This window comes from Marmota marmota, unplaced genomic scaffold, assembly GCF_001458135.2.
Source record: "Marmota marmota marmota unplaced genomic scaffold, marMar, whole genome shotgun sequence".
In the NCBI taxonomy this organism is placed as follows: domain Eukaryota; kingdom Metazoa; phylum Chordata; class Mammalia; order Rodentia; family Sciuridae; genus Marmota; species Marmota marmota.
Window position 1 is genome coordinate 2,665,676 of NW_026000136.1, and position 27,916 is coordinate 2,693,591.

The window sequence follows — 27,916 nt, forward strand, 5'->3', positions numbered from 1 at the left end:
ACAATAAAAGAAACACAGAAAACAAAAGCGAAAGTAAAAACGAAAGTACACAATGCAGCTGCTGCCCCGCTTTGGTCGCGGATCCCACTTACTTGGGACTAACCCCGCTTTGGTCGCGGATCCCACCTACCTGGGACTAATCCGGTGCACCACCCCTGACTGCTGAAAGTTCTGGTTCCCGGGTTTCGGCACCACTTGTCGCAGCCCCTTGCCCGCAAGGAAGACGCAACACTCAGGAATCTTCTTTCAGCAGTTTATTCAGGCCCCTGACAGTTCTTCTTCTAACTCCTCGGATGCCCCTCCCAGCCTTAATAAAGCATCTCAAGCCCCAATGCAAAGCAGCCACGTGGAGCTTTCTCATAGGGTGATGAAAAGTCATGCGCCAACTCTCCCAAATAAGGAGTTGTTTGTCACAGACCACAGCGGAGCCAGTGCCATCTTGTAATGGAGACCATAATTTGCATAAACGGCAGAAGCGGCTCACCACAATCTCCCTCTTGCACTAACCCATCACCCTTACCCAACTTGATCCTGCAGTGGATGTGCTAATCAATGTTAAGAGTTGTTGTTTGATTTTCCCGCGGTATGGAATGATTTGCTGTGTGATGTTGTGACTCATAGAGTATCCCCCCAAAACCTATAAAATCTCACTGATCAAAGGATCAGGACTCACTTCCTGGGAACGCTGCATCGGAAACGGTTGTGAGTCCAGGCTTGAGCTTGCAATAAAGACTCTTGTGTGATTGCATCGGATTCAGCTCCTGGAGGTCTATTGAGGTCTCACGAATCTGGCATTACAATATTACATATATTTTCCCTCTTTTTAAACATGATTCATATGGGACAGAAAATCTCAACCCTGAGAATCCATGTTTGGCAGTTATGGCAAATATCCTCCTTAGCACTCATTCTCTTTCCCAAGGCTTTAAACTGGTTCTATTAGTCACAGAACAGGTATTTCTCTTCCAGGTCCAGAGACCTTGACTCCTCAGGGAGGAGGGAAGGAGAGGAGCAGACCAGGCAAGGTGTGGAGAACTTGCTGGGTAAGAGGTGGCAGGGCTTCCTTGGGAGGCTCCTATCCATGTGAATTCCAAGGCTCAACAAGGGACTTCCAGCATCAAGGACAACTGCAGCATTCTTCAGATAGTCCCCGTCAGTGGCGGACTTGAGGACTACCACAGCCCTCCCATGGTAGGCCCTCAACATACCTCACCTTCCCATAAAAATGTTTCCTCTTTATTTTCTTCTATAGTGGTTTCAATTTCTCCCTCCCTCCCTCTTTCCTTCTTTCCTCTTCTTTATTGCTTTCTTTCCTTCTTTATTTCTTTTTTCCCTTTATTTTCTTTCTTACCTTCTTTTCTTTTTTTGGTACCAGGGATAGAACCCAGGGGCACTCAACCACTGAGCCACATCCCCAACCCTTTTTTATATTTTCTTTAGAGACAGGGCCTTGCTGAGTTGCTTAGGGCCTTGCTAAGTTGCTGAAGCTAGGTCTGAACTCACAAGACTCCTGTTTCAGCCTCTGGAGCCTCTGAGGTTACATGCACGTTCTACTCCACCAAGCCTGATTTTAGCTTCTTTAGGATCCCTGCTACCTAATCCAAAGACAGATTTGGAAAACTGTCATGTCCATCCAGTTAGAATCTATGAGGCAAGGGCCAGAAACTGTACTGTAGTATTCCTACCTCTGACCTTATGCAAAAAGGCTGGTGTTTGCAAAGCAGATCTATTCACTCTGTTATCTTCCCAGTATAACTATCATCATTGCTGCATACGACTGCATCAACAGGAAGAGAAGAGAAGTGGAGAGGTGAAGGTACCTATCAGACAAAAACTAGTCGTGTTACTGTCCCCAAATAATTGGGACTTCTTATGGTCTGGAAGAGAATTTTAGTGGGAACAGAATCTTCTCATGTACTCGTGCATCATTAACCAGTAAGATGAGGACTGAAAAATGTGCTGATGGGCAATTTGTCACTGTGCCAAGTCACTGAGTGTATTTACAGAAGCTAAGATGGCTCCTAAGTCACTAGGCTATACCATTGTGTGGGACCTCCATTATATATATGGACCATCATTGACCGAAAAATTATCATGTTGCATGTGAATGTACTTGAAAGCTGTCCACTGTAAGAGAATATGAACTTTCTATTTGTTGTGGGAGGACCCAAGCACCTCTGATGTTTAAAGGCATCATGACTAGAAACTGAATAAGCAGAGAAATTGGTCTTCCACAGCAATGGGACTTGCTTCCTGACTGCCAGGACCTTTCCCAGCAGGGAGATACTTAGGGGGCAGCCCAGGCTTGGGAAAGAGCTGCCAAGGAACTCACGGTTTCTTGGAAGGTTGATGGATCCTCATTCAACTCTGAACATCCATGGCTGCCAATTAAGTTGGACACTGACTCTCAGTAGATAACAAGAATCAACCTGCATTTACTCTTGTTTGGCATGGGATCATCAGAATCATGTAAGATATTAAAATGCAAAATAAAACCTCATGCACAACATGAATAACAAGTGTGCTTCTGTCAATGAGGTATAATAATGGCAAATAAAAGACTTCAGGCTTAAATGTGGAAAACAACCCAATGCCCACGGAGGGATGAATAAATGGACAACAGATGGAGTCTGCCCATCTGTTATTCAGCCTTAAGAAAGAGGGAAATTCTGATCCATCCTCCAGTAATGTAGGATCTTGAGGACAGTGCACAAAGTAAAATAAGGCAGACACACTGGGACACATACTGTATGAATTCCCAGTCCTCAACACAGATAAGGTACTGAGGGTTGTCAATTTCATAGAGATAGAAATGAGAATGGTGGTCAGTAGGAGGTGAAGAGGAGAAGTGGGAGTTAGTGTTTCATGGGTGAAGACTGTCTGCTTATGGTGATGGAAAAGCTCTGCAGATGGATGATGGAGGTGGATGCACAAGAGAAATTTATAGTCATGCCCCACATGATGACATTATGGCCAGTGATGGGAAAATACACCACATACACGAATTTGTTCCACAATATGACATAGCATAAGTAAGACTGTAGCCATCTCAGTTGGTGTAAGAGCACTGTAGAATGTTTGTGCAATGATGAATCATACTGAAACACATTTTCAGGAATATATCTCCATTATTAAGTGAGACATGCATGTAATCAACACCACTCACCTCTACACATCACAATGGTTAACATGGTAAGTTTTCTACATATTTAACCACATTTTGTGGCTAGAAAGAAAAACATGGATTGAATGCCCAGCTGGAAAGGAGCTGAGTTAAGATGTTTGGAAGTAGCTCCCCAGTTCCACTGGGTGCTGGGACACATCCCTTGCACTTCCCATCTTCTGGGCAAATACTATATTCTGTCTTGTACGGGAAAATTTCCATTTGTTTCTTTTTTCACAGATTTTCCATAGGGCACATGGGTGACAGTGAAATATCCAGATCAAGAGCAATATCTTTGCTCCCAAATATACTATGTAAACTGGAGAGAGATTGATTGGAAATGAGAGGCTAACTTGAGATGATCCATAGACTCCCAGAAAGTGGAGACACTCTGTGAAGAGTATGAGCATGTGTAGAATGTCCTATGATTTTACGTTTTCAAAAGGAATCCTGTGTTAAAGATGCCTAAGTGCACAGTGTATGTCGCCTCGACAGATTTCTGAAAACAGTGAAGGCCAGTGGCACTTAGAGGAATAGATTTGCTAAATTGAGTGTTTCCATTTAGGTTTTTCAAGTGATAATTCAGTGTACATGGGTTCTTCTGTATATACTGAGCTCCTTCTTGGGAGGTCTTGTCATTTCTGCCCTTCTCCATCTTCCTTGCCATCCTCCTTCCTCTCCCTCCACACTAAGCTCTGAAATGGAAATGCTAAAAGGCAGGGTATCTAACATGTGTTGTGTTGAGAATGGAGAGAAGAACCCACATTCTAGAGAGAAGTGAAAGAGGGAGGAGTCAGAGACCCATAGGGTAGTTTGGCAAGGTGGACAGAGTTTGGATCAGTAGCAGCAGAGACCATCTCCTCTAGAACTCTAGGACAGGTGCACATACCAGTCTGACAGTTACAGGTGTTTTCCTTCAAACTGGTTGTCAGGTTGGAATGAGTGATGACATCAGAGGCTTCCAACCTTCCTGATTGGAAGGGACAGACTCTGTGGACCACTGGCAGTGCAGTGGGCAACAGTTTGTCCTCAGTACTGTTCTTCACCTGGTTTCTCCCGTTTGGAGAAGAGCGAACAGATTCCTATACAACCAAATTCTGGAAGAAGGTTTTGCCTTAGTAAGAATCTAGGTTTTGTAGAAGGAAGACAGAGTATTGGAGAACTTATGGCAGATCAACAAATCTCCCAGTCTGGGCAATCGCCTTCCCAGCCAAGCACCTCAGAAATCCACCTGGAAGTGGTGGTAGATGATGAGGTGGCAGGTCCATCAGGTGAGAGAGCTAGAGTGAGAACTGATTTGACATGATGACTGGTAAGGACGAAGGAAGGGGTAGAGAAGCCAGAAAAGGTAGACTAGGGAGCCCACTTTTGAAGTCTAAAGTTCCTTGCCATGGGACAAGGTAGTCCACATGGATGGAAAATCTGTAGAGAAAGGAGTTGGGTTAGAAGATGAGATATAAACATAGGAAGTAGGTAGAGGAGATATAAAAAGGGTCACTCCCCCCATGGAAGAAAGTATCCATAATGAGGAAGAGTTTGAGGAACAGGGAGATGGGACACTGGTAAGGAGAATCAGGGGCACATGTTTATCAGCAAAGGGGAGAGGTTGAACAATAGCTCAGAAGAAGGTAACAGTTGAAGGTCTTGGGTGTGGAAGGTGAACTGGGATCAGATAATGAAAGGCTGAATTCCAAGTACAGGAGCTTGACTCTGCTTCCTTTACTCAGCTCTGTGGGTAAAACCCTGCCTCCCATGTCGGTCCTCGAGGAAGAGAGAGTGGACCTCAGAATCTGAGGAAGACTCGGAGGATGATTCCCCAGGGATTTTTGATTCTGCACCCTGGGTAGAATCTGGCCTCCTGCCTGAGACCACTGGTCTAAAGAGAAAGAGAGAGTCCTCCACTGAATCTGAGGATGAGCTGGAGGATCTGGAAAGTGAGCTAAATCACCCCTGGGATGTGGATTCACTGTGTGGCCTCAAAATCAAACTCAAAAAACGGCGCATGGACTTGGTGCAACCAGAACACCATGAGGTTTTCAACCGGCTTCTAGGTAGGGAGACACCCAGGTAGCGCCCTCCAATCCTTTCTTTACACAAAGAAGGAACTTACAGCCACTGCACTTTTCCAAAGAGCCCTACTATCCCTGAGATCCCAATTCCTGGAGGACTCAGGACCCATCTCCCTGAGAGACTTTTAGATGATGGATGCTTACATTAGACCTGACAAGGTCTCTGCTTGGAATCACAGAACTTGGTTCCAATTGTCCTGATTGAAGACATCTTGACTCTAATAGATTTCCTCCTCCATGAGAAAATGACCTAGTAATTCTCTGATTCTGAGGTGGTGGTATATTCTTGGGTGATGATGAGCCTTCACCGTTTACTCAAAGCTTTTATTCATATAGATATCCAGATGTTACCCAAACCCTCACTCAGTTGTTTCTCTGGGGGGGGGGTCTCATGTCAAAGCAACTTGCCCAAGGAATGTTCCTGTCCTCTATCTATCCACCTTTATTGGGCTCCAATCCCACACCTTCTCCAAGGGAGGTCCTGTTCTCTCTGCTTTCTATCACCCATTGAAACCCCTTCTGGTTCCAAACTAACACCAGTGTTCTGTTCACAGAGGATCCTGTTGTCAAAAGATTCCTGGCCTGGGACAAGAACCTGAGGGTGTCTGACAAGGTGAGGTTGCTTTCCACTGGGAAGTGTTACTGATCCAGCACAGCCTGGAGTGGGAAGGGCTTTCTGACCCTATGGTCCTCTATTGGGCTCCAATCCAACACCTTCTCCAAGGGAGGTCCTGTTCTCTCTGCTCTCTCTCACCCATTGAAGCCCCGTGAACATGGTCCCATTACTCACCCCTCAGGGAGGAGGAAATCTATTAGAGTCATAATGTCTGCAATCAGGATGATTGGAACCAAGCTCTGTGATCCCAAGCAGAGACCTTGTCAGGTCTAAACTAATGTAAGCATCCATCATCTAATAGTCTCTCAGGTATATGCATTCTGAGTCCTCCAGACATGGGGGAGAGATCAGCCATAGCAGGGCACTTTGGAAAAGTGCATTGGCTATAGAAGAAATTATAGCATTGTAGTATAGTTTTTTTTCCCCCTCAGAATTCCCTAGTCAAAACAAACACACAAGCTCCACATGGTCCTTCTCTCTGCCTCTGCATACAGCCAAAAAGATGTACCAAGTCCTGGCACCTTTGTAACTTGTCAACATCTCCCTTCAGGGCCTAGCAGCTTTTTGCAGAGAGGACAGGTGGACCTTGCTTCTGCTTGGGTTGCTTGGGCTCCAAGTCCGAGACCACAGTCTTGCATGTCTATCACCTCTCTGCTTGATACCACCTGAGGTTCTGGGCTCCTCTCCTCTTTGCTCTCCCTAGGATCTCCTATTCTTTAGCTTACCCAAGACCCTCCTCACCCAGCTGACCTACATGCCTTCTCTCAAAAGGTCGCCTCAGAGCTGGCCCAGTGCACATCTAGGCCTCCTCTCCCCCTGACTGCTCCGACTGACCTTGGTCCTTCTTGTCCTTCCCCAAGGAAGCAGGTCTCTTTACTTGGTTACTTTATCTTAGTGGCACTCTCTACCCCAGACCTCCATTCCTCTGTCCCCTCTTTCCTCCTGTTCCAGGATGTGACCTCTTTGTCTTTCCTCTCTCTCCATCAGTACCTCCTGTCTATGGTCATAGCTTATTTTAGCCGGGCTGGCCTCTTCTCCTGGCAGTACCAACGAATCCACTTCTTTCTGGCCCTGTAAGTATTTGGTCTCCATCAATCAGAACTCACTACCTGGGAGGGTAGAAACTGTCCTTTACTTTTGGCCTGTTTGTCCGGTTTACTCTGTGTAGAAGAAATTGTAGCATTGTAGTATAGTTTTTTCCCCACAATTCCTGACTCAAAACAAACACATAAGCTCCCTAAAAGCCAGTTTTAAAAAAATAAAGGAAACTTGAGAAGAGTGGAGGAAAGCATGGGCACATCCTGTCCCTGGCAGAGAGACTGGAGTTGCAGACACATCTTCCTTCCTGTATCTACACTGTTCTGTCTTCTGCCTCTGGATTTCTAAAACAGATGCCCAACTCCCAACCTGGCACAGGTGCAGTGTAAGGTGCTCCCCTCTGGTCCTTCATACATGTGTCTTCTCACATTTGTGGCATTCTATGTACCCCCTGAAATTCCTTCCAGGATGGATCCAACCACCTCTTAGGCCTCCTCCACAAGTGTTGCTCACTGCTTTCCAGACAAAGGCTGGAGTCCTTCAGAAGGTGTGTGTCTGGCAGAGACCTCTGGACCAAGGCGTGGTCCTCTGTAACACTTAATAGGGCTGGTGCAGTCCTGTCTGAAGATGGTCCTCTGGGAGTCCCTTTTTTAGAAGCTGACTCCAAGGGGAGGCTTTTCCTGGTTGTGTTGCTGAGGAGCAACCTGGTTTCTTTCCCCAGCTACCTGGCCAATGACATGGAGGAGGACAACCAGGCTCCTAAACAAGACATCTTTCATTTCCTCTACGGGAAGAGCTATGCCCAGCGTCCCCTGTTCCACAAACTGCGCTATCAGTTCATCTGCTCCATGGGCTGGAACACTTGGGTTTCCAAGAAGGAGTGTGAGGAGGTGGGTGGTGCTGTGTGTGCTTGTGGGGGGAGAGGGATGGGCTGACTGGAGAGACACAGGAAGGTGGGTGGCTGCAGGTGGGCTCTAGGGAGGAGAAAACTCCGACAGCTGTGCAGGGAGGGAAAGATTCTTTGTTCTCCTGTATCTCTTGCCTAAACCAATCATAGGCCACACCAACTGGAAAGCTGGAAAAATAAAATAGGGGCGGTAGTACTAAAAGGGAGAAGGGGGAATGAATGAAAGACAGCTTACCTGTCACTGCTACCTGCCAAGCTCTATCTCAGTGTTCCAAAATCAGGAAATATAACTCTTGTTTTCAAAATCAAGTTGTTATATTTAATATTTCTAATCAAAGCATTCATTTTGATAATTTGGGGAAAATTTAATTGACCATTTAATTATCACCAAATAATAAAAGAGATATTCCTGTGACTTTTTCCAAAAGGAGCAACCCAGCCCCGACCTCTAGGAATCCACCAATCCGCCATAGAGAAGACCAGTCTTTCCCAAAGATGCATAAAACGAGAATTGAACAATGCTCTCCAGGCTCCCGAATTTTCAGTCAACATAAATGCTTGGTTGAAAGTTTTTACTTTCTTATTTCGTCACAAGTTTCCTTGACTCTGTATTTTGAAATAAAAAAAAGTTTAAAAATTCCAACCATCACTGAATCAAGACGCAATTAGGAAAAAAAAAAAATGAAGGAAATGCATTCTAGACATTCCCTTAAAGGCTCTCTTGATCTAAGGAGAAGCCATGCTGGAGGGTGGGAGGCCTGTGGGCAGCCAAGGCTCACAGCATGTCTCCTCTGCACTGTTAGACGAGGCAGGCACATTTCACACGGTCCCTAAATTGAGGGTGGTGGGAAGCGCATAGACTTTTGGGAAATAGAAATAGAATCCCAGTACTTGCCTAGGGACCTGCTCTGGGCCCTGGATTACGGATTTCCGGTGAGCTGTGCATGCAGACTACCGGACTTCCGGTGTGGTGAGGAACTCGGCCTTGCAATGGGAAAAGGAAGGCCCACTGAAGTGGGCCGAGACAGACCTATTTCCGGTGGGCCCAGGGACTGGGAGTCCGGTGCCTGCCCGCCCAGCATTAACCAAGATGGGCCTTTTACTGGTCAGAGAGACAAAGCCAGTCTGGAGACCCTGATGCTGCCTGGTGCCACCCTCACGCTGTGTAGGTGACATCATGACGTCCCCTGTCTCTATCCACACCCTCTTCCCTCGTCTTCTTTCCTGGACACTCGCCTGTCTCCCCCACTCTATGGTAAGCACCCACAGGGCAGGACCTGAGCCTGGATTATCGCTCTACTCATCCCACTCCTACCAAATGCTTAGTGAAATTCCAGTTAAAACTCTAGACACTGAAATCAAGGTCAGCTTCCCAGGTTGGTCATATACATCGAATGTCCTCTGAAGGTGCTGCATCGTAAGGACATGACAGCTTTAATTCAGACTTTCCTAGACCTTCAGCCACGTGCCTCTTTTAGTCGGTGCCAATTTGTGTCCTTTTTCACATGACAAAACAGTAATTATAGGATTTGTGCTCTCTTAATCTCAGTGAGATGTTTTAGAGAATTATACAATAGGAATCCCCGAATATGCAGTCGTTGGTGAGAAGTGCCAGTAGCTTGGGAAACAGTTTACAGCTGGTTTCTGAAGACAGGGCAGTGTAGAGGGGGCCTCAACCTGCAGCATGTGACCTCCATGCAATTGATCAGCATCAGAATTGCATTGCACAGTGCTGGTCTTTAATGACTTTTTCCTTCAGCGAACTTTTACCTCTTCAGTTGCTCCACTCACCCAACCACCATTCCTCTTTTAACACATTCAACCAGCCTTAAGCTCATTTCATGCAGGTACTTTCCAGCCTCTTCACATCATCTCCACTTGCCTCTAACCCCACATCACATCTCATCACTGGCTCTGTTGCCACCTCTCTTTAGCTTTGTTTTTCTTCTGACACTTTGCTTCACCTGCTTCTTTCCACAGCTGCTCCCGTATTCTCTGAAGTTCCCATCTCCCAAGATGCTTGTCTGCAGTCATTCAGTGCCCACACTGTTAGCCCTTTCCTCTCTGTGCCTATCTATTTACCAGCTCGAGCTCTTCCTATCATCTCATTCTTCTCACAACTTGCCCTAGTACCTTCATTTCCCTTCACCAGTTTCTATTTCAACAAGACCCTTTGGGTTTCCTTCTGTTATGTAAAACTAGTAATAGATTGTGGAAAAGACTCAAACTGCGACTCCAGTAGCAAAGTCTACCATTCCCTGTGTGTCCCCATCCTTGGACCATTACCAGGAAGGCATCTCCTGTTGAGATGCCTCTTCTTGATTTTGGATTTAGATTGTTATTCAGCTCTCCTAGAATTTTCTTTCACTCTTCTGTGTTGTCTCTCTCAATGTCCTCCCTGTGTTTCCTGCTTCCAGTCTCTAGTATAAAGTTCTGCAACCTTCTCTGTTGTTTTCAGATGTGAAAAATAATTGAGGTGTTTTCCCCCCACAGGTAAGAAATTTGGTCAATTAACAACAACCCTGTTAAACAATAGTAACATTTGTCAGCAAACAAACAATCCAGAATGTCATGATCAGATGCATCATTAAGGTAAGAAGATTCTCAACTTTATTCAGTTTCCCCACAAATGCTGTGCTCTTGAAAAGCATATAGCTCCCCCCCCCAAAAAAAATGTACATAGCACATGTGTTCTCTTACAATACATACTTTAAAATGACAGAAAAACATGTCAAACCAAGTTAAATAACAGCAGCTTGATATTTACAATAATGATGATTGAACATCAAATGAAAATTTATATTTATAAGACTATGGGGTAATACCACTGAGGTTTAAAAGTAATAGATAAAATAGATAAAAAAGATTAAAAACTTCAGAGAAATAATTATATACACAAACCTGTTATAACACTCATCACAAAACTAATAAGAAACAACAATTTTCCAAACAACATATGTCTCAAAACAATTTAAAATAAACATAGTTCAAAATAAGCATTTATTATATATACTAAAACTATGATAATCCTATAAATAAATCATCTTCATGTTTGGTATCCTTAAGAGATGCTTGACCCAAGATGAATTAAAAGGAGAGGGTAAAAAGACAATTTACAGGGAAGTGAGATATTCATGGCTAAAGGACATTCACTTTAGACCAAGATCAGCCTTTCACCACTGCTGACATTTGGGCCCAATTTGTCTGGGTTAAGGATTTCTAGCACATCCTGTGTGATAAGCTGTTCTTTCTCAGGTGTGGCTGAGTAGCCTCATAGCACTCAGCACATATAGAAGCTCATCTGTGTGGTTGGGGTTTGAGACCATGAAGCTGACTTGGATTCAGTCTGTTTCACCATCTGCACACAGTGGCTATGAGTGGAGGTGTAAAGGAGTGGATCGAGAAGTTAGGTCCTTGAGCATCCTAAATAGACAATCAGTGACTCTGTCATAAGGCCAGAGATACAAAATTTTGATTCTCCCCTCAGGCCTCCATTCTTCCGGGTCTTCTAGGGAATAAGAGTGCGATCTCGGCCCCACACCCAGAGCTCGGGATCATAAGCTTGAATCTGAAAAGAAAAAGAGCCCCCCAAAAAGCTGATGAGTTTACAAGATATTGAGTGTTTTGAAGTCATGGTTAATCTATTTTCACATTCCTTAAAATTAGTTCACTTTGATTTGAGTCAGGAATTGTGGGGAAAAAACTATACACAATGCTACAATTTCTTCTTTCTATACTATGATTCAGCAGTTTACAAATATCTTAAATAAAATGTTGAGAGGCTTGATTCTATTAACTAAGTTCTGTCAGCTATCAAGGTGTAATTATTAGATTTATTTATCCTGGTGACAAATGAAGTAGCTATATATGGATATCACAACATTATTTTACTTATTACTAACATGGCTATATATTAGGAGCATATTATGTAAGATGTGGGACATCATATTTTCAGCTTTCTTTTCAATAAAAATTGAGTATATTTTCCCATTTTATATTAGACAACTAAATTATGCCACCTGTGTGGAAAATTTTGTAAAGATGCTTTGACAGAGACAGTGGTTTTGGTGTCCCATTGAATCAAATTTGGAAACTTGATTTTATCAAGAGACAGCTTTATCATTGTCTCTGATTTGAATATAATAATGGTTTAATGTAGTGAAGTTTTTGCTTGAGTACATGAAAAAAACTTTTAAACTACATGGTTAGATGTATCTTTAATCACTGAAACCCTATTATAATTTTTACATGACTATAAGACTGGCAGATGAATAATTTTGGTATGATTTTTGTTTAAAACTAAAGAGTATATCTCAGTGTTCTAGTGTTCTAGACAAATAATTAAAATATAATTTTAGTTACATCCAAAGTAGAAATTAATTGTGTAAAAATTCTATGAATGAAAAAATATTTCACTGTAAAATGTTCTGCTTTGTGAATAATTTTAGTCTAGTATAAAGATTCCTTTCATCTCATTTATCCACTTCCTTTAAAATAAACCATAGTTTACAATGGTTAGATCCATCTATACATAAATATATATTAAAGACCAAAGATACATATGGAAAAAAATCACTTGAATCTGCTTTATTAAACTGTAGTTCCCTTATTGCATAGAAATTGGACTTGTCTTTACACTTTTAATGTACTTTACTTTTCCTCAAGAAGTTCATTTTCTTGAAATGAGACTTTCTTTTATTACTTGAATCACTTATATATATCTGATAAATTTCCACTAAATTTTTGTTAGATGGTATACAGTAAATTGAGGTACACATTTTGTTCACTAACAAACCCCCGCCCCCCCCCACAAAAAAAACAAAAACAAAAAACTGAAGACTGCCCAGGAAATCCTTCCCTCCCTGCACAGCTGTCGGAGTTTTCTCCTCCCTAGAGCCCACCTGCAGCCACCCACCTTCCTGTGTCTCTCCAGTCAGCCCATCCCTCTCCCCCCACAAGCACACACAGCACCACCCACCTCCTCACACTCCTTCTTGGAAACCCAAGTGTTCCAGCCCATGGAGCAGATGAACTGATAGCGCAGTTTGTGGAACAGGGGACGCTGGGCATAGCTCTTCCCGTAGAGGAAATGAAAGATGTCTTGTTTAGGAGCCTGGTTGTCCTCCTCCATGTCATTGGCCAGGTAGCTGGGGAAAGAAACCAGGTTGCTCCTCAGCAACACAACCAGGAAAAGCCTCCCCTTGGAGTCAGCTTCTAAAAAAGGGACTCCCAGAGGACCATCTTCAGACAGGACTGCACCAGCCCTATTAAGTGTTACAGAGGACCACGCCTTGGTCCAGAGGTCTCTGCCAGACACACACCTTCTGAAGGACTCCAGCCTTTGTCTGGAAAGCAGTGAGCAACACTTGTGGAGGAGGCCTAAGAGGTGGTTGGATCCATCCTGGAAGGAATTTCAGGGGGTACATAGAATGCCACAAATGTGAGAAGACACATGTATGAAGGACCAGAGGGGAGCACCTTACACTGCACCTGTGCCAGGTTGGGAGTTGGGCATCTGTTTTAGAAATCCAGAGGCAGAAGACAGAACAGTGTAGATACAGGAAGGAAGATGTGTCTGCAATCATAGGAGAGAACCTGAGTGTATGGGATTAGCTGAAGTGACAGTGTCCTTGGGTGGCCTGATGGACTCTTCTGTCATTCCTGTTGCATCTTTCTGATCTCTAAACATTTTGTCCTCATAAAGCTGCTGCCACTGGTTTTTTTCCTTCCTCTTAAACTATCCCCGACCTTCTCCTTCAGTAAAGCCCACCTCCATAACTGTCTGGGATCCTACGTATCTTCTGATGTCCTGTGGCATCATTTTCTCCTCATAGAAAATTGTGGTTTCCTGATTCTTTGCTCTTTCAATTTTCTCATCTGATCCACTTTGTATAAGTTTTTATAACCTCAAACCCTTGATTCCTTTGCCCTCCTACTTTTCTGTTTTAATCATTCCTAACACGGTTTTGAATTCTCCCCACACTTCTCTTTCTCTAAGAAAGCCAGCTGTTCCTGTGACCCGCAACGACAGCTGTCCTCTCCCCAGCTCTGCTCAGCCTCCACAGCTCTGTATGTTCTTCAGTTCCAGAAGCCTGGGCGCTCCGAGTCTGCCATATTCTTGTCTTAATTGCTCCTGTGTTCTCTTCTCTGGGAGTCACATTCCTTCTGTCATCACAATGCATTTCCAAAGCGACTCCCTTGATTTATTTTCCTTCTCAGCTTTCCGTGGCCTCCAGCCCTCTCACTTTCTCAGCTGGTCCGTATCTTCATCCTGGGAGTGGTTTGAGCTTTCCCCCTTCCCAGTGACCTCCCCTCTCTTCAGCTGAACTCACTGCAGGCTTCTCTCTGCCCCTGGGCTTATACCACAGCCTTCTTCCCCAGTCTTTCCAAATGCTCCCACTCTGACCCTGTAGCCTGGCCACCTGACCTTCTCACCCTATCTGTTACTGATAGATTGTTCACATACATTATTGGTTTCCTAGGTTACCCCTTTTCATTCAGCTCTTTTCTCATCTTAGCTGCTCATATGTCCTCTTCTACCCACGTCTGCCATCCTGAGTGGACCTAGAGCTACTTCACTACCTGTGGTTCCTATGTGTCTCATAAACAGGATCTGTTTCCAAGCTGCCCTCACCAGACCATTTCTCCTCTTCATTTTCTAGCTATTTCAGCGTCTGCAGAGCCTACAGTTCATGCTGCTCTTCAACTATCACCTTCATCCTGCTTCTGATTGCTGCCCATCTCCTGGAGCTCCGATTTAGTACATTATGTGTTGCAATAAAGAAATACATGAGGCTGAAATTTTTATTAAGAAAAGGAATTTATTTACTTACTTTTGAACTACCAGGGATTGAACCCAGGGCTGCATGCCTGCGAGGCCAGTCTTGTACTGCTAAGCTATAACCTCAGTCTTCAAAACGAAGTTTATTGAGCTCATAGTTCTGGAAACCCAAAAGCATGGTGCTGGAATATTGGCAGTCCTCCTGCTCCCTGGCCATATCACAGTGTGGTTTAGAAGTAGGAAGGAAACAGGCCAAGTACAAAGGAGGCCAAATCCATTAACAACCTGTTCTCATAACTCAGTGTGTGAGACCAGCATTAATACCTTCTGAGGAAAATGTCCCCATGATCTAATTACATTCCATTTGATGCCACGTATTAAAGTTTCTACCACCTCAACCCTGCCACATTTGGGACCAAGCTTCCTGCACCTGAACCCTTGTAGGCACATATCCAGTCACAGCAAGCTGTCTTCATGTGACTGTTCTGCTCCTTGTGACTCCTTGGCTTTGTCAGCTATACTATCTGTGTTAACCAGTATTTGAAAATTTCTGGGTGACAGAAGATTCTATTACTCATAGTGGGCCTCTGGGACTAAATCTGAGTTTATGATAACAAGGTGATCCCAAAACAGCCAGCCACAATAGAAAAGTTACCACATGACTGTGGGGCGTGTGCAACTTTGAGCTTCATATCAGCTAGTACTTAAGGAAGGAGAGGAAGGCAAGAGATTGGGTTCCACTGCAAGACAATTGAAAAATCATGCCTACCTAATGAATTCCAATAAAAACTCAGAACACTGAAACCAAGGTGAACTTCCCTGCTGGGTGTACACATCACTGTCCTGGTAAGATGATATATCCTGAGGACATGGAAGCTTTCAATGGGACCCTCCAGACCTCAAGCCATGTGTCTGTTCTTTGGGCTTGTCCCAGTTTGGGTTCTAACCTTGGGGTCCGTGTGAATAGGATGTTTCCAAGGAAACTCCACACACCTCCCCAGCAGGTTCTCCACACCTAGCTGAGTCTGCTCTTCTCACCTTTCTATGTCCTCTGGTGAGTCAAGGTCTCTGCATCTCAAAGAGAAGTTCCCTTTGTGACCACAGATCCAGTGATATCCTTGGAAAAACAGGAGCATCAAAGGTGGATTTTTGTTGTTTCTGCCCAATATGGATTCAAGGGTCTAGTTTACAGTCCCTGCTGAAACAAAATTAAAAAGAGGGCAAAATATATGGAGTGTCGGTGTTTAGGAGTTTAGATCCCTGAGAGAGAGGCCAGTCCAGAGAGAGCCCAGCTCACTGGCCAGATAGGGAGTGTCCAATCTAGAGAGCAGGAGGGGACATGGAGTCAGCAGAAAGGAGAGAATATCTAAGGAGACATGGGAGCTAGAGGTCATAGTGCAGAGAACTGAGAGAAGCAAAGTTTAGGGGCTCCCAGTCTTCCGGGCTACACAAAGTGGGAACATGGTAAGAGGTGAGAACTGGGGTCCAGGCAGCCTCAGGTCTATCCCTCTTCAACATGTGGCTTTTCAGAGATTGGAGGACACAGGCCCATGCAAGGGACACAAGAATGACCCAGGAAGGGAATGAGGAGGATCAGAGGTAGGTTGGTCAGTGTGCTTTGAGCATTCCAAGTGCAGGTGGCCTCAACATGGCAGAAGTGGTGCTGGGCTTTGGAGAGGAATGACAAGTTTCTGTTTGAGACATTACTGTGCCATGTCCTTCCCCTGAGGCTGGCATCTGGGTAGTGAGCCTCTAAACGTGTCCTACTTACAACTCTGGGAGCTCTCCTCTCTGACATGTGGACACCTTGCTGAGATGGGCGGGAGGTCTGGAGTGGCCAAGGAACCTGCATTTCTAACAACTCCAGGGTAAGGCCAAGGCAGTTGGTCTGGGGACCTTGCAACCACTCTCACAGCCTCCATTCTCCATCCTTGGTCTGTGTCCATCTGTCCTTCTAGTATGCCATCTTGTTGTGTCCCTCCCTCCAACGGCTCCTCCCTGCTCTACCAATTTGATGCTCCCCAGCATAAGCCCACACCCCTGTTTCAGCCAGGCTGACTTTTCATCTGAGAAACATGCTTGCTCCTGCCACCTGTTGGAGGGCCTCACCTGGTCATCTTACAGTGTTCTGGTGTCCCTGCAGAAGTCCCTGCCTCCCCGGGTTTCACATGTGACAACAATTCCTGTCCTTTGTTTTTGTTTCTTTTTCTTTTTAATACTAGGGACGGAACCTAGAGGTGCTCTACCACTGAGCCCCAGCCCCAGCCTTTTGATATTTAATTTTGAGACAGGGTCTGGTAAGTTGTCCAGGCTGGGCTCGAACTTCTGATCCTCCTTCCTCAGCTTCCGAGATAGGTGGGATTACAGGACTCTGCCACCACACCCAGCTTAGTTTAATCTTTAGAAGTATCTATGCCTTGGGATGATAGTTTTCTGTAGAGAGGATTTTCTTTTCCCTCTTGCCGCAGTCTGGCTGGGCACAAAATCATGAGCCACTCAAGCAGGAACAAAGTTTTTTTTTGAAACTGCCGCCAATGTCCGGTACCGCCCGGGCAGATTTTTTTCACCCACGCGGCCTCCTCCCGGACCCGCAGAGAGCGCTCCTCCCCCGGAACTCCCTCCTACTGTACTTCCCCAACCAATGGGAACTCTCCAGGAGTCCCGTAGCCGGCCTAGGTGAACAGCAGGAGTCCAATATCCATATGAATGCAAATCTTAACATAATCATATCATCTCAATGGCTAGCTGGCGTCACCTTTCGACCAAAAATGCCATGCATCATATACTTGGCTCTTAGCACCCTCTGGTAGTTTCCACCTGTGACAAAGATGTGACCCTTCTCTGGGCAGCTCTAGGGCCCCCAGGGATACAGACTTCATCCCTCCCAGAATATGGCACCTCAGGATGGCAGCCAGGGTCACTAGATCACACTGGCTCCTCATTTCAGGAGCAGTGCAGCTCTGTTGCATTGAGCTCCAATCCTCCCCGAGTCCTGGTTCCTCAGAGGTTTCTGATGGATCTGAAATTTACTGGGGTATAGTTCAGGCAGGAGGTTCTTCCTCATTAGTGTATCATCTGAGTCTGGGGGAGTGTGTCTGACACAGCCATCCCTGGTCACAGAAAAGGAGCAGCCCTGCCCCTGAATTTCTCAGTGGCCCTGCAGTAAGTGCTCCCCTCTGGAGGTCTTGGATAGTGACTGTGATCTCACTGTTATCTGCTGAGGGGAGGGGTGGCTTACCTCCCTAGGTCAGGGAGCAGGGTCCAATCCCCTTGTGGCACGCTCCTTCCATGACCCAGCCTTCCTGTTTGGTCACTCTGAGCACCATCCCATTCATCAGTCACAGTGAGACCCCTCCTGGCTTTCCTGGCCACTCTTTCTCGCTCCCTTGGGCTCCGCATTGGTTGTGTCCTGGCTTCCTGAGCTCTGTCCATGCCCACACTCCTGGGAAGTATCATTCTTTATCACCATTGTGACTAGTGACCATACACCTGGTCCTATAGTTCTGTGGGTCAGGAGTCTCCCTGGGCTGAGGTCAAGGTGTGGGCAGGCTTCATTCCTTCTCGAGCTTTGGAGGGAATCTGTCTGCATTTCCAATTTCTTGGGCATCTTCATTCATTGGCTTATGGCCCCTTCCTCCATCCTCCAAAACAGTAGTGCAGCAGCTCAGATCTTTCACTCTGAACTTGACCCTCTTGATAATGCAGAATAATGTCCCCATTTCCACATTTATTAGTCTGCCCTCAACAGGAGCTGGAAATGAGTCACTAGCCACCTCCTGACCCCCAGCACTCTCCTCCCAGATGGTATCCTGTCCTTAAAGAACAACAAGCCAGATGACGCACTGTGTGTGCTGGGCCTCACACTTTCTGACCTGTACCCCCACGAGACCTGGAGCTTCACCTTCAGCAAGTCCCTCCCAGGGCATGGTGAGCTGGGGCCCTGCAGTTTCCACCTAGAGGGAGCCTGGCATGTGCTCTTGCTCCAGGGGAGGGTGATGCACACCTGTGGAAACAGCTGCGTGATCTTGATCCCCCACATTTTTGCTATTCCTGGGCAAAAGGCTGGCTTGGCTGCTGCCTCAGGGCTGGCCTTCATGTGGGCATAATGGCAGGGCAGGGTCTACTTGGACTGCTCATCCTCAGGCCATGCCTGGGTTGCAAGAGAGGATGGGCTGCTTTCATTCCGGGCTCCCTGCATCCGAGGCTGCCCACTGAGTCTCCTTGTCCTTCGCTCTCCCCAGAAGGGTGCATCTGTAGCTTCACCTGGTTCTCAGGGGAATTCTCATAGGTGGGGCTCAGTGACCTTGATCCAGCTCTACCTGAGGCGGTGGCAGGACACAGGCAGGAACCAGTGCTTTAGCACCATGGGGGTGGAACAGTGCTGCAGGGTGGGCATGGGGGACAGGAAGAGGGTGGGTGGCTGGGCAGCTATGGATGTGTCCTCAGAGGAAGGTCATAGTGGGCTCTGGCTGAGCCTTCTGCCTGCCCAGTTATATTGTCCAGTTCTCTCCAGGAAGAGGTCAGTCCCTCACTTTACGGAGTGAGGAAATTGAGGCTCAGAGATGCCAAGTGTTTTGCCAAAGGCCACATAGCTCTGGGGGACGGCTAGGATCTGACCTACGATCTACCTGGCTCCCAAGCCCCATGCTGTTGGCTTCCCCTGAGCCCCAGAGGGGAAGGTGTGCTTGGACCATTTGCCAGCAGTCTGTCCTCACCAGGGGTTGGGGGTCTGTAGGTAGAGGGAAAGGTTCTGAGGCAAGGCTGGTGGCCTTCCCCCTCAGGTCACATGCCACAATCTCTGCCACCTCCTGGGCCTGGGGAGCTGCCGCTGGCTCCGCTGCCTCATGAAAGGGGCGCTCAGCCTGGATGAAGCCCTGCAGTGGCCCTCAGACCTCTGCCCCATCTGCCTGAGGAAGCTGCAGCAAGTCCTGAGTTTCCGGCTCGCTGAGAGGTACAAGGTGAGCGCTGCCCTGGCTGCCGACTTGGCCCAGGGGAAGCCACACACAGGCAGAGGACCTGTGCTGTGTCCTGCTCCTCCAGGACCTCACAGATCTCCCTGATGGCAGATCCAGTCCTTAGCAGGTGCTTGACAAGTGGAAGCCCCCAGCACTTTGGGGCACTTTGGCTGACTTGTGGGTCACTAGAAGGAAGAGGGAACCAGACCAACCCAGTCCTCAACAGGAGCTCCTGCCTCTGGCAGTGCTGGCAAGGGGTATGCTGCCCTCTGTTGGTAGTATATGGCATAGCCATAGAGCACGGTCCCCTTTCTTATTTCCATGGGAAGATTTGTTTGTAAACTCAGAAACTTCACTCTCTCTTTATTTCTCTTTAAATCCACCTTTGGCTGAAAACAAATTTATGATGGAGGCACAGGACCTATCAATTTGAAAACCAAAACTTGTTGTCAGAACTTCCCTGGGTTTAAGGCCGGACTCTTATGGTTCTGGGGAGCCCCTTTCTCATGCAGGTTTCTGGCAGGGTAGTGGCTCTCAGCCTGCCCTGGTGTCACAATTCCCTGGTGGGATGGGGTTCTCACCTGGACGCATTAGAACAGTCCCCTGTGATGCTGGAGGCCTGAAGTAGAGGCCAGGTATTTTCAGATTATAGCACTGACTCCCCTGGGAGCAGAGGGACAGCTCTTCCCTAGTGGGGAGCCAGGAGCCTGTGTCGCTGCAGAACAGGGCAGCTGGTGTGGTTGTCACTTGTGGAGACACCCTGCATGGGCCAGCTGCCCAGTCACGGGGGCACAGGCAGAGGGCTTGGTTGGAGGCAGCTCTTATTGTCCTGGTGAGGCTGAGAAATGGGAATTGAAGACAGCTCTGGCTGTGAAAGGATTTGATTTCTTACTTGTGTCCTTCATCTGGGGCTCATTCAACCATCTGATGGGAACTTTTAGAACTTTACCCAGTTGAGGGCGGGGGTGTGGTGTTCAACAGACCCTGGGTGAGCTCTGAGGGCTGAGGTGGTAGGTGCAGCCTCTCCTCCCATGATGCTCCCTGAAATGGCTGGGCCATTGGGGGCAGCCAGTCCCCTCTTAGGACAAGGCTCAGGGACCTGGTGGGCCAATGACTGTAGTAGGTGGGGAGCTATGCAGGAGATTTCCCACATGTCCTGGGATGGCCCAAGGACTCTAAGAGCCATGGAGCCACCCAGGGCCAGTGTCTCTGCTCAAAGAAAAAGCCCAGCTTTGTGGTGCCGGCCAGTGTCCACTGATTGACTGAGCAGAGCTGGAAAGTGCTGCTCATTGTGACGCCCATCCTGCAGACATGGCACACACAGGGGACCTCAGGAGCACAGGTAATGGGAGGCCATGGTGAAACATTTAGGGGTGATGTGTTTTGAGTGTTTCTTTTGCCTTAACATTTTCTGACTTTAATCATCAGCTTTGAGGAAGGGCTGGGTTAGCAAGAGGTGCCCAGTTCCTGAAACGTGAACAGCAGGCTCCTGGGACCTGGAACGTCTGGCTGTGGCACAGCCTGGACTCCAGTCCCCAGCAGTGCTGGGTATCAGGGCCCTGGTGGCATCAGCTTGCCACAGGCCTCAAGGTGACTGAATGCAGCTGGGTCCTCGGGCTGCTCGCTGGCCAGACAAGTGCCCACCAGAGAGAACTCAGCCCGTTTCTCCCTCGCAGAGACTCCTCGCCTGGACCCAGGCAGCAGCAGGTTCGTGGCCCTGCCAGGAGGCAGGAGAGCCATCTATGTCGGAGGACACCCCACCCTTCAGCGCAGACTCTGGCATGTGCTGTGAGAGCGACTCAGAGCCTGTCACCAGCCTATCAGAGCCCCTCACCCCTGACGCATGCAGTCATGCCTTCCCTGAGGGACCCGAGGATGGGCAGAGCTCCCTGGTGGCCTCAGAGGCTCTGCCGAAGCTTGAGGGCCCTGTGGAGGCCATCGAGGAGCACGGACGGTGGCTGGCCACAAGTATCCAGGCCCTGGAGCGGGAAGTGGCCGAGGAGGAGCTTGCGCAGGTGGACAGGGCCGTGGATGCCCTGGACCGGTGGGAGATGTTCACAGGGCAACTCCCGGCTACCAGGCAAGACCTGCCCTGTGTCAGGGACAGTGCAGGGCTGCGCAAGGCCCTGGGGGACAAGCTCTCCTCCCTGAGGCGGCGGCTGAGCACACGCAGACTCCCCAAGGCCGAGTCCTCCCCCTGCCGCTGGGAGGGGGGTAGTTAGTGCAGCAAGATGGCCTGTCCCCTGCAGAAAAGTCAGCGCCTGGCGTCTCTCCCCAGGACACCAACTGACCACTGCTGTCCAGCCACCAAGGGCATGGTGAGCCCAGCAGCGCTAACAGAAGCCCTCAGAATGAGGAGGCTGCTTCTAGCTGGCTCCTTGGGTCCCTGTGCCCACTGCTTACCCCAAAGCACAGCCTGGTCCCAGGGCCCCCATGGCAGAGTAGCCTGCAGCCTGGGGAGCACCCCGCCCCTCTCCTGGGCGCCACCGTGGTCTGAGGGCCAGGGGGGAGCTGTGCGCTTGCCTTCTCCCTGCAGGCTGGGCTTTGGGCCTGCTGCTCCCTCTGGTTACTTCCGGTTGGAGCTCAAAAAGTTATCCAGGCCAGTGGTGACCCTGGGACATGGGCTGTGCTGCTGCTAACTAACTGGGCTCCAGGGTCCCCTCAAAGTGGAAGCCGTGGGGTTTTGTTTTGTCTCTGAGCTTGAGACTCACGGGGGTCTGTCCTTTTGGACCCACACTGCGGGAAGGCAGGTGTCTAACCTGCAGGTTTAAGGGGCAGGAGGGTGGAGCCTCCTTATCCCCTGAGGTCGCCTGCTGTCACTCAGTGGTGAAAACACACTGCAGCCCCATTCTTGGGACTGTTTTCTGACCAAGGTGGCTGTGCTGTCAGTGGGCACTAGGCCGCGGTGGTGCCATGTGGGGTCAGTTTGTACTAGGCCACCAGGTGCCTGTGCTGGTGCCAGCAGGGTGCAGCTCATGTCTTCAGTGATGTCTTTTTGGCTGAGTTCTATCCCATTCCTGAGAGCGGTTAGGACACCGTCCACATGTGGCATTGTCTGTGACCCTTTCATTTTTTGGTTCCAGGGATTGAACCCAAGGGTGCTTAACCACTGAGCCACATCCCAAGCCCTATTTTATTTGAGATGGGGCCTCACTAAATTGCTTAAGGTCTTTCTAAGTTGCTAAGGCTGGCCTTGCCTTGAATCTGTCCTCCTGCCTCATTTGATTCCCACCCCCTCAAAGTGACCTTTTTATCACTATCAAATGTCCCAGCCTGAGATAGTAGGATCCTGCAGAGTGAAGCAGGTGGGGTCCCGGCTTTTCCTCACTGGAAAGAGGCAAGAACAGGAAGCTTAGACAGTTTCGAATTGTTTCTGAGAAAAAACTACAAATATAGACCTAGAGGGAGGCTGAAGCTGCCTTGTGACTGTGACACTACTGCGGGGCAAAGGGCAAGTCCCAGGCCCAGAAAAATGCAAAGGGTTAAGGTCATCTGGGCTTGGAAGCAAAGTCACACCTCTGACGCAGTATCGGCACCCTCCCCAGGCCCCCAGGCCATTCTTGCCATCTCATACAGGTGTCCCATGGTCCAGGTTGTCCTTGCAATGAGATGAAGGGACTCACGCTACGGCTCATACAGCTGCCCGTGTCTTCGAGCAAGGAGCACAGCTGGGCCTTGACGCCCAGGCCCTGGGAGCCCTCCATCAGGCCCAGGCTCCCTGGGTAGCTGTGGCCTTCCTAAGCCTCATGTCAGAGCCTCACCCTGCTCGGCAGTCACTGAGGCCCCTGCAGGTCCCTGGGAGGGACACAGACGCCACCTCTGAATGGAGGTGTGGCAAGTTTCTGGAAGGACGTACCACTTGGGGAAATAACATTGTGGCCATTCATGAGAAGCTGGCCGTGGTTGGTGTTGGTGGCCTGGGTTTCACTATCATGACGGCCACATGGTCTTACCTGAGGCCACTCTTCTGTCCTCTGCAAGAGGCGAGTTACTGGAGTGGCGGAAGATTCAATGGGGGTGACAAATAGCCAGGTGTGGATGGAGGGCAGGAGGCCATCAGGGTCATCCGCCCCTGGCCTTTGGCTCCCAACTGTCATGAGTCCCAAGGGGGCACGTGGAGGTGGGAGGCAGCAAACCACTAAAGCCAGAAGCTTCACCCAGAGGCTTTTGAAGACTGGTGTCGGGAGGACATTTTGAAAAGCAGCTTCCTCTGCCATGTTTCCCTCCTCACACGCTGGCCCAGGTTCTGTCCTTGACAGGCGAAGGGTAATGGGACAGCCACCACGGGAGGAGGGTAAGGAGAGGAGGAGCCAAGTGGGGCTCACAGACCTTCCTAAACTCGAGCTGGAGATGTCGCAGCTGTGGTGTTGACAGGTGTGGTCTGCAGGGTCCCGGGGCCATGGCGTCTAAAATGTCAAAGAAACGCACAAGCTGACTCAGCTGCTCCTCACCTGCTCTGTCAGGGGTCCCTGGGGTGCATGAGGACAGGTTGACAGATCCTCCAAGAGCCTGGCACATCTTGGTCAAGCTGGAGGCGCTTGAGAGGAACTAAGTAGTTTGGGGTCATGACACGTCACCTGTGTCACTAGGACATCGAGCCCTGGGTCCACATGTTCCTTTCCAGGCTCAGGGTCACGACATGTCACTTCCATAGAACATCTAACCCCTGGCTGCACACGCCCTTCCCCAGGCTTTGACCAGGGGCCAAGTTGGAGAGGCCCTAGACAGAGGGAGCAGATCCCTCTTTCTACCCAAAGCCCAGACTCGCCATCCAAGGAGGGGAGAAGCATTTCATTCCTGCCCGTGGTGGGAACCCTCATACAGCAGGAGAGCTAGTGTAGCTCTGCACCCCATTTCCAGGGCTGAGTCTGAAAAGGGGTGCTGTCCTGTGAGCCAGCCCATGGGACATCTGATACAGACCCCTCTGTGATGAAAGAACTCTCCAGAGGGCTTAAAGCACAGACAAGCACTGGCTGAGTCAAGAAACTAATGGTGGGGCTGTGGTTGTGGCTCAGTGGTAGAGCGCTTGCCTAGCTTATGTGAGGCACTGGGTTCAATCCTCTATTTTTATACCTTTATTTTATTTATTTATATAAAATATAAATAAATTAAATAAAGGTATAAAAAACACAATAACCCCAGCAGCTCGGGAGGCTAAGGCAGGAGGATCGTGAGTTCAAAGCCAGCTTCAGCAAAAGTGAGGTGTTAAGCAACTCAGTGAGACCCTGTCTCTAAATACAGTACAAAATAGGGCTGGGGATGTGGCTCAGTGGTGGAGGTTCCTGAGTTCAATCCCTAGTACCAAACTAAACTAAAACAAAACAAAACAAAACTCCCCCAAAGCCACAATAACATTATTAAAAAAAAAAAAAAAAAAAACTAATGGCAAGGCTCTGTTCAAATTTAGATGCCACCAAGTTCAAAGGGCATGCTACAACATTCAAGGTATATGCCCACTTATAGAAGGTCTACCCACAATCCTAAGACCAGCCACTCTCCAGACCCAAGGGTCAGGGACAGCCAGGCCTCAGAAGGATCAGCTGCTGATTCTCCACATCTTAGGGGGTCCCTCTGAGGACCAGGGGATATTGCACGCCCATCACCCTCAATTCTCAAAACAGTGTTGGCACATGTCATTGTTGACATCTGCTCTGTGGCTGTGGAGGCTGAGATGCAGCTTGGTGACCTGCCCAAGCCTCAGTGGTGGTGGAACCAAATTCAGGCTCCTTTGCCCCAGAGGGAGCTTCTTCGTTTCCCCACCATGTTCCACAGGCTCCTTAGGGAAGGAAGCAAACTGGATGTGTCTGAGCAGGAAGCAGAGCGGGGGTGGCACAGGCATCTGGGGGGCTGCACCTCAGCACTCAGACACTTTCTGATATCACCAGGAAGCTCCCCAAGGAACATGGGGTGGGTGGCAGTGCTCTTAGGTGCCAACCACAACAGAGCCCGGGGTGCTGCGGCTCTGTGGACTTGCTTCTAGAAAGAGGGTGAATCCCCAGGAAGGATGCCGCCACCCAGTGGATGGAGCAGCAGGGTTTCCTGAGGACGTGCTCAGATCTGCAGGATGGAGGTCGCTTTCTCTGTGGCTCCCCTGGAGCAGCTCCAGCCAGGCTGGAAGGACACAGGTGCTGTCCGGGGAGAGGCCTGCACAGAGTGGCTCCCAGAACTGGTTTTATTTTGTGAGCCCATGAGCCTGATCCCAAAAGATGGAAGAAACACAGAAGGACCTGGTTTCGATGAAAAACCAAGGAATTTATGGCCCTTAGAACAACAGGCTGCCAAAGACACACACACTCCTGAGTAATTGAGGAATCAGGGAAAGCCCCCTGCCTCATGTAAAGGACCTCAGCTTTTGAAAGCTACTAGAATAAATGCAGATAGCCAGTGGGAATGGCTGACTGTCCTTTCCTCTCCCAGCATCACCTCAATCCACAAGAACCCAAAACAACAGGCTTATTTTTAAAAAATATTTATTTTTTTAGTTGTAGTTGGACACAGTACTTTTACTTTATTTATTTTTATATGGTGCTGAGGATAGAACCCAGGGCCTTGCATGTGCTAGGCGAGTGCCACCCACATTGATTTAAGGAATACCTACCAGTTGGTTTTGAAATATTCATTGAGCACTGAGTTAGCTTTCTATCACTGTGACAAAACACCCAAGGAAAACCAGCTTAGAGAAGGAAAGGTTTTCTTTATCCCCTGGTTTCAGAGGTTTCAGTTCACGGTCACTTGGTCCGTGACAGGCAGGGGTGTGGAGGGTGCCAGTCACGGTCCAAGTGGGCAGTAGGAGAGGAGTAGGGCGGGAGCAAACATGAAAAGGTTTTGTTTTTCTGAATGAGATCGGGCCTGGGAGTGACCTACGGCATTTCCTTCATGTCCCACCAGGGGCTCCACAGGTCCCTCTAGTGGATGGGCAGGGCAGGGCAGGGCAGGGCTGGTGTCAGCATGGCACCATCCAGCTCTGAAGGGACAGAATGGAAGCTGCTGGGGCTGTGAGGGCAGGGGTCTAAATGTCAAGAATTCCCTCTCATTCCTGCTGCTGCTGCCTTCCCGTCACATCTCCCTGAAGCAGTCACTTTACATGGGGCTCTTGAGAGTCATGGACCCCAAGCAGGAGAGGTGCTCATAAAAGGTGGTGGTGGGGTGTCCCAGGAGAAGTCCCCTGCCCTGGTTGCAGCACCTGGCTGTGACAGGCCTCCTGTGGTGATGGCTTGCCTGCTCACAGGGCACTGTTCTTAAGTCCACCTAAATTCAGGAATCAGTACTGAGACCACAGGTGACCGACACACAGCATGTTCTGTGTTATCCAGATTTTCTAGAGTGCTTCCCTGTTACATCTCAATACTGCTGTAAGCCCAAATCAGAAGTGTAAGTGACATGGGAGAAGTCCTTATTTCAGCTCAGTCAGTGCTTCCTGTTTGGAATGCCAGGCTCCCACGGGAGTCCCTCTACAAGGTGCCATTCCTCCTGCTTGTGGCAATGGATGGATGGTCCACTCGTCCCTGTGCAAGGCCTCCTCTGAGTCGCTCTTGCTGTACTGCTGAGGATGGGCTGGGAGCCCTGGCCACCTAGACATCCATACATTGAGTGACCAGCAGGCGCCTCCCATCTTCAGTCATTTGCTGGAGGTCTTAGAAAGACCTATTAAACTGTCACTTCATCAGTGCTCACGTTTCCATATTTTTGAGCCAGGGTTGAGGCTTTTGATGTGATTTAACAAAAAAGGGGCATGTGTGGTGGGGGACCTCATATGTTTGCGCTCTCGTCACCGGGAGCATTTTCCCCTCGGCCCTGCCGGCCCAACCGTCCTGCTGACTTCTCATACTTCGCCCACACCTACAGGCCTGTGCTTCTGAGGGCTATTAAGTTGAAAAATGGCTGACTCTCGCTGAATAAACACCGGGTAGGATGTGAGACTGCTCCAGGGCATGAGGAAGAGCCAGTGTTCAGCACCTGGGGGGGAAGGCGGCAGAGCGAAGGAAACACAGGAGAGGGGCTGGGTCAGAGCTGGGCACGGGGCACCCGCTTACCTCACTTGCCCACGCATGCACCTGACACATGCACTCTGTCCACGGTGAGGCCACAGACACCTCTGCTTCAGGAGCGGTGTCAGACCGAAGATGGAGATTTACCCCAAAGCCTGTGAACCCAGCTACACCTGCACTCAAGATCCACCCAGGTCACTGTTCGGCTTTGACACAGTCAGTGGATGGTCACATTCAGGGGCACGCTGTACGGTAGTAGCCTGTGGGGTGGCAACTGGCTGTTTGATGGGAGGCGACCCATCAGGAAGACACATGTCGTTTAAGGAAACTTTTAATAGATTCATCAAAATGACATCTACAGAACCTGCTAACTAACCACCAAGGTAGGAAATACACTTT

The 27,916-nt window shown here is 48.6% G+C and overlaps 2 protein-coding genes across 2 annotated transcripts; both read left to right on the forward strand.

Annotated features, from left to right (window-relative positions):
* Positions 1-4,668: 4,668 nt before the first annotated feature.
* On the forward strand, positions 4,669-7,869 carry LOC125611151 (speedy protein E4A-like). Its single transcript, XM_048785178.1, has 5 exons — positions 4,669-4,725; positions 5,046-5,214; positions 5,787-5,845; positions 6,836-6,921; positions 7,608-7,869. The coding sequence occupies exons 1-5, from the start codon at positions 4,669-4,671 to the stop codon at positions 7,819-7,821; spliced, it is 585 nt and encodes a 194-aa protein (XP_048641135.1). The 3' UTR covers positions 7,822-7,869.
* An 11,069-nt stretch (positions 7,870-18,938) lies between these two features.
* LOC107155884 (archaemetzincin-1-like) lies at positions 18,939-22,116 on the forward strand. The gene is made up of 3 exons (XM_015501910.2): positions 18,939-18,986; positions 19,356-19,532; positions 21,206-22,116. Exons 1-3 carry the CDS (start codon positions 18,939-18,941, stop codon positions 21,749-21,751), a joined length of 771 nt encoding a protein of 256 aa, XP_015357396.1. The 3' UTR covers positions 21,752-22,116.
* The last annotated feature ends 5,800 nt before the right edge of the window (positions 22,117-27,916 follow it).

Excerpts from the sequence above, each read along its gene's own strand:
- LOC107155884 (XM_015501910.2), top strand. The coding sequence starts at position 18,939 with ATGGGGGTGGAACAGTGCTGCAGGGTGGGCATGGGGGACAGGAAGAGG. Across the intron at positions 18,987-19,355 it reads GCATGGGGGACAGGAAGAGG|GTCACATGCCACAATCTCTG; the intron begins GTGGGTGGCTGG and ends CTTCCCCCTCAG. Across the intron at positions 19,533-21,205 it reads GGCTCGCTGAGAGGTACAAG|AGACTCCTCGCCTGGACCCA; the intron begins GTGAGCGCTGCC and ends TCTCCCTCGCAG.
- LOC125611151 (XM_048785178.1), top strand. The coding sequence starts at position 4,669 with ATGGAAGAAAGTATCCATAATGAGGAAGAGTTTGAGGAACAGGGAGAT. Across the intron at positions 5,215-5,786 it reads GGTTTTCAACCGGCTTCTAG|AGGATCCTGTTGTCAAAAGA; the intron begins GTAGGGAGACAC and ends TTCTGTTCACAG. Across the intron at positions 6,922-7,607 it reads ATCCACTTCTTTCTGGCCCT|CTACCTGGCCAATGACATGG; the intron begins GTAAGTATTTGG and ends TTCTTTCCCCAG.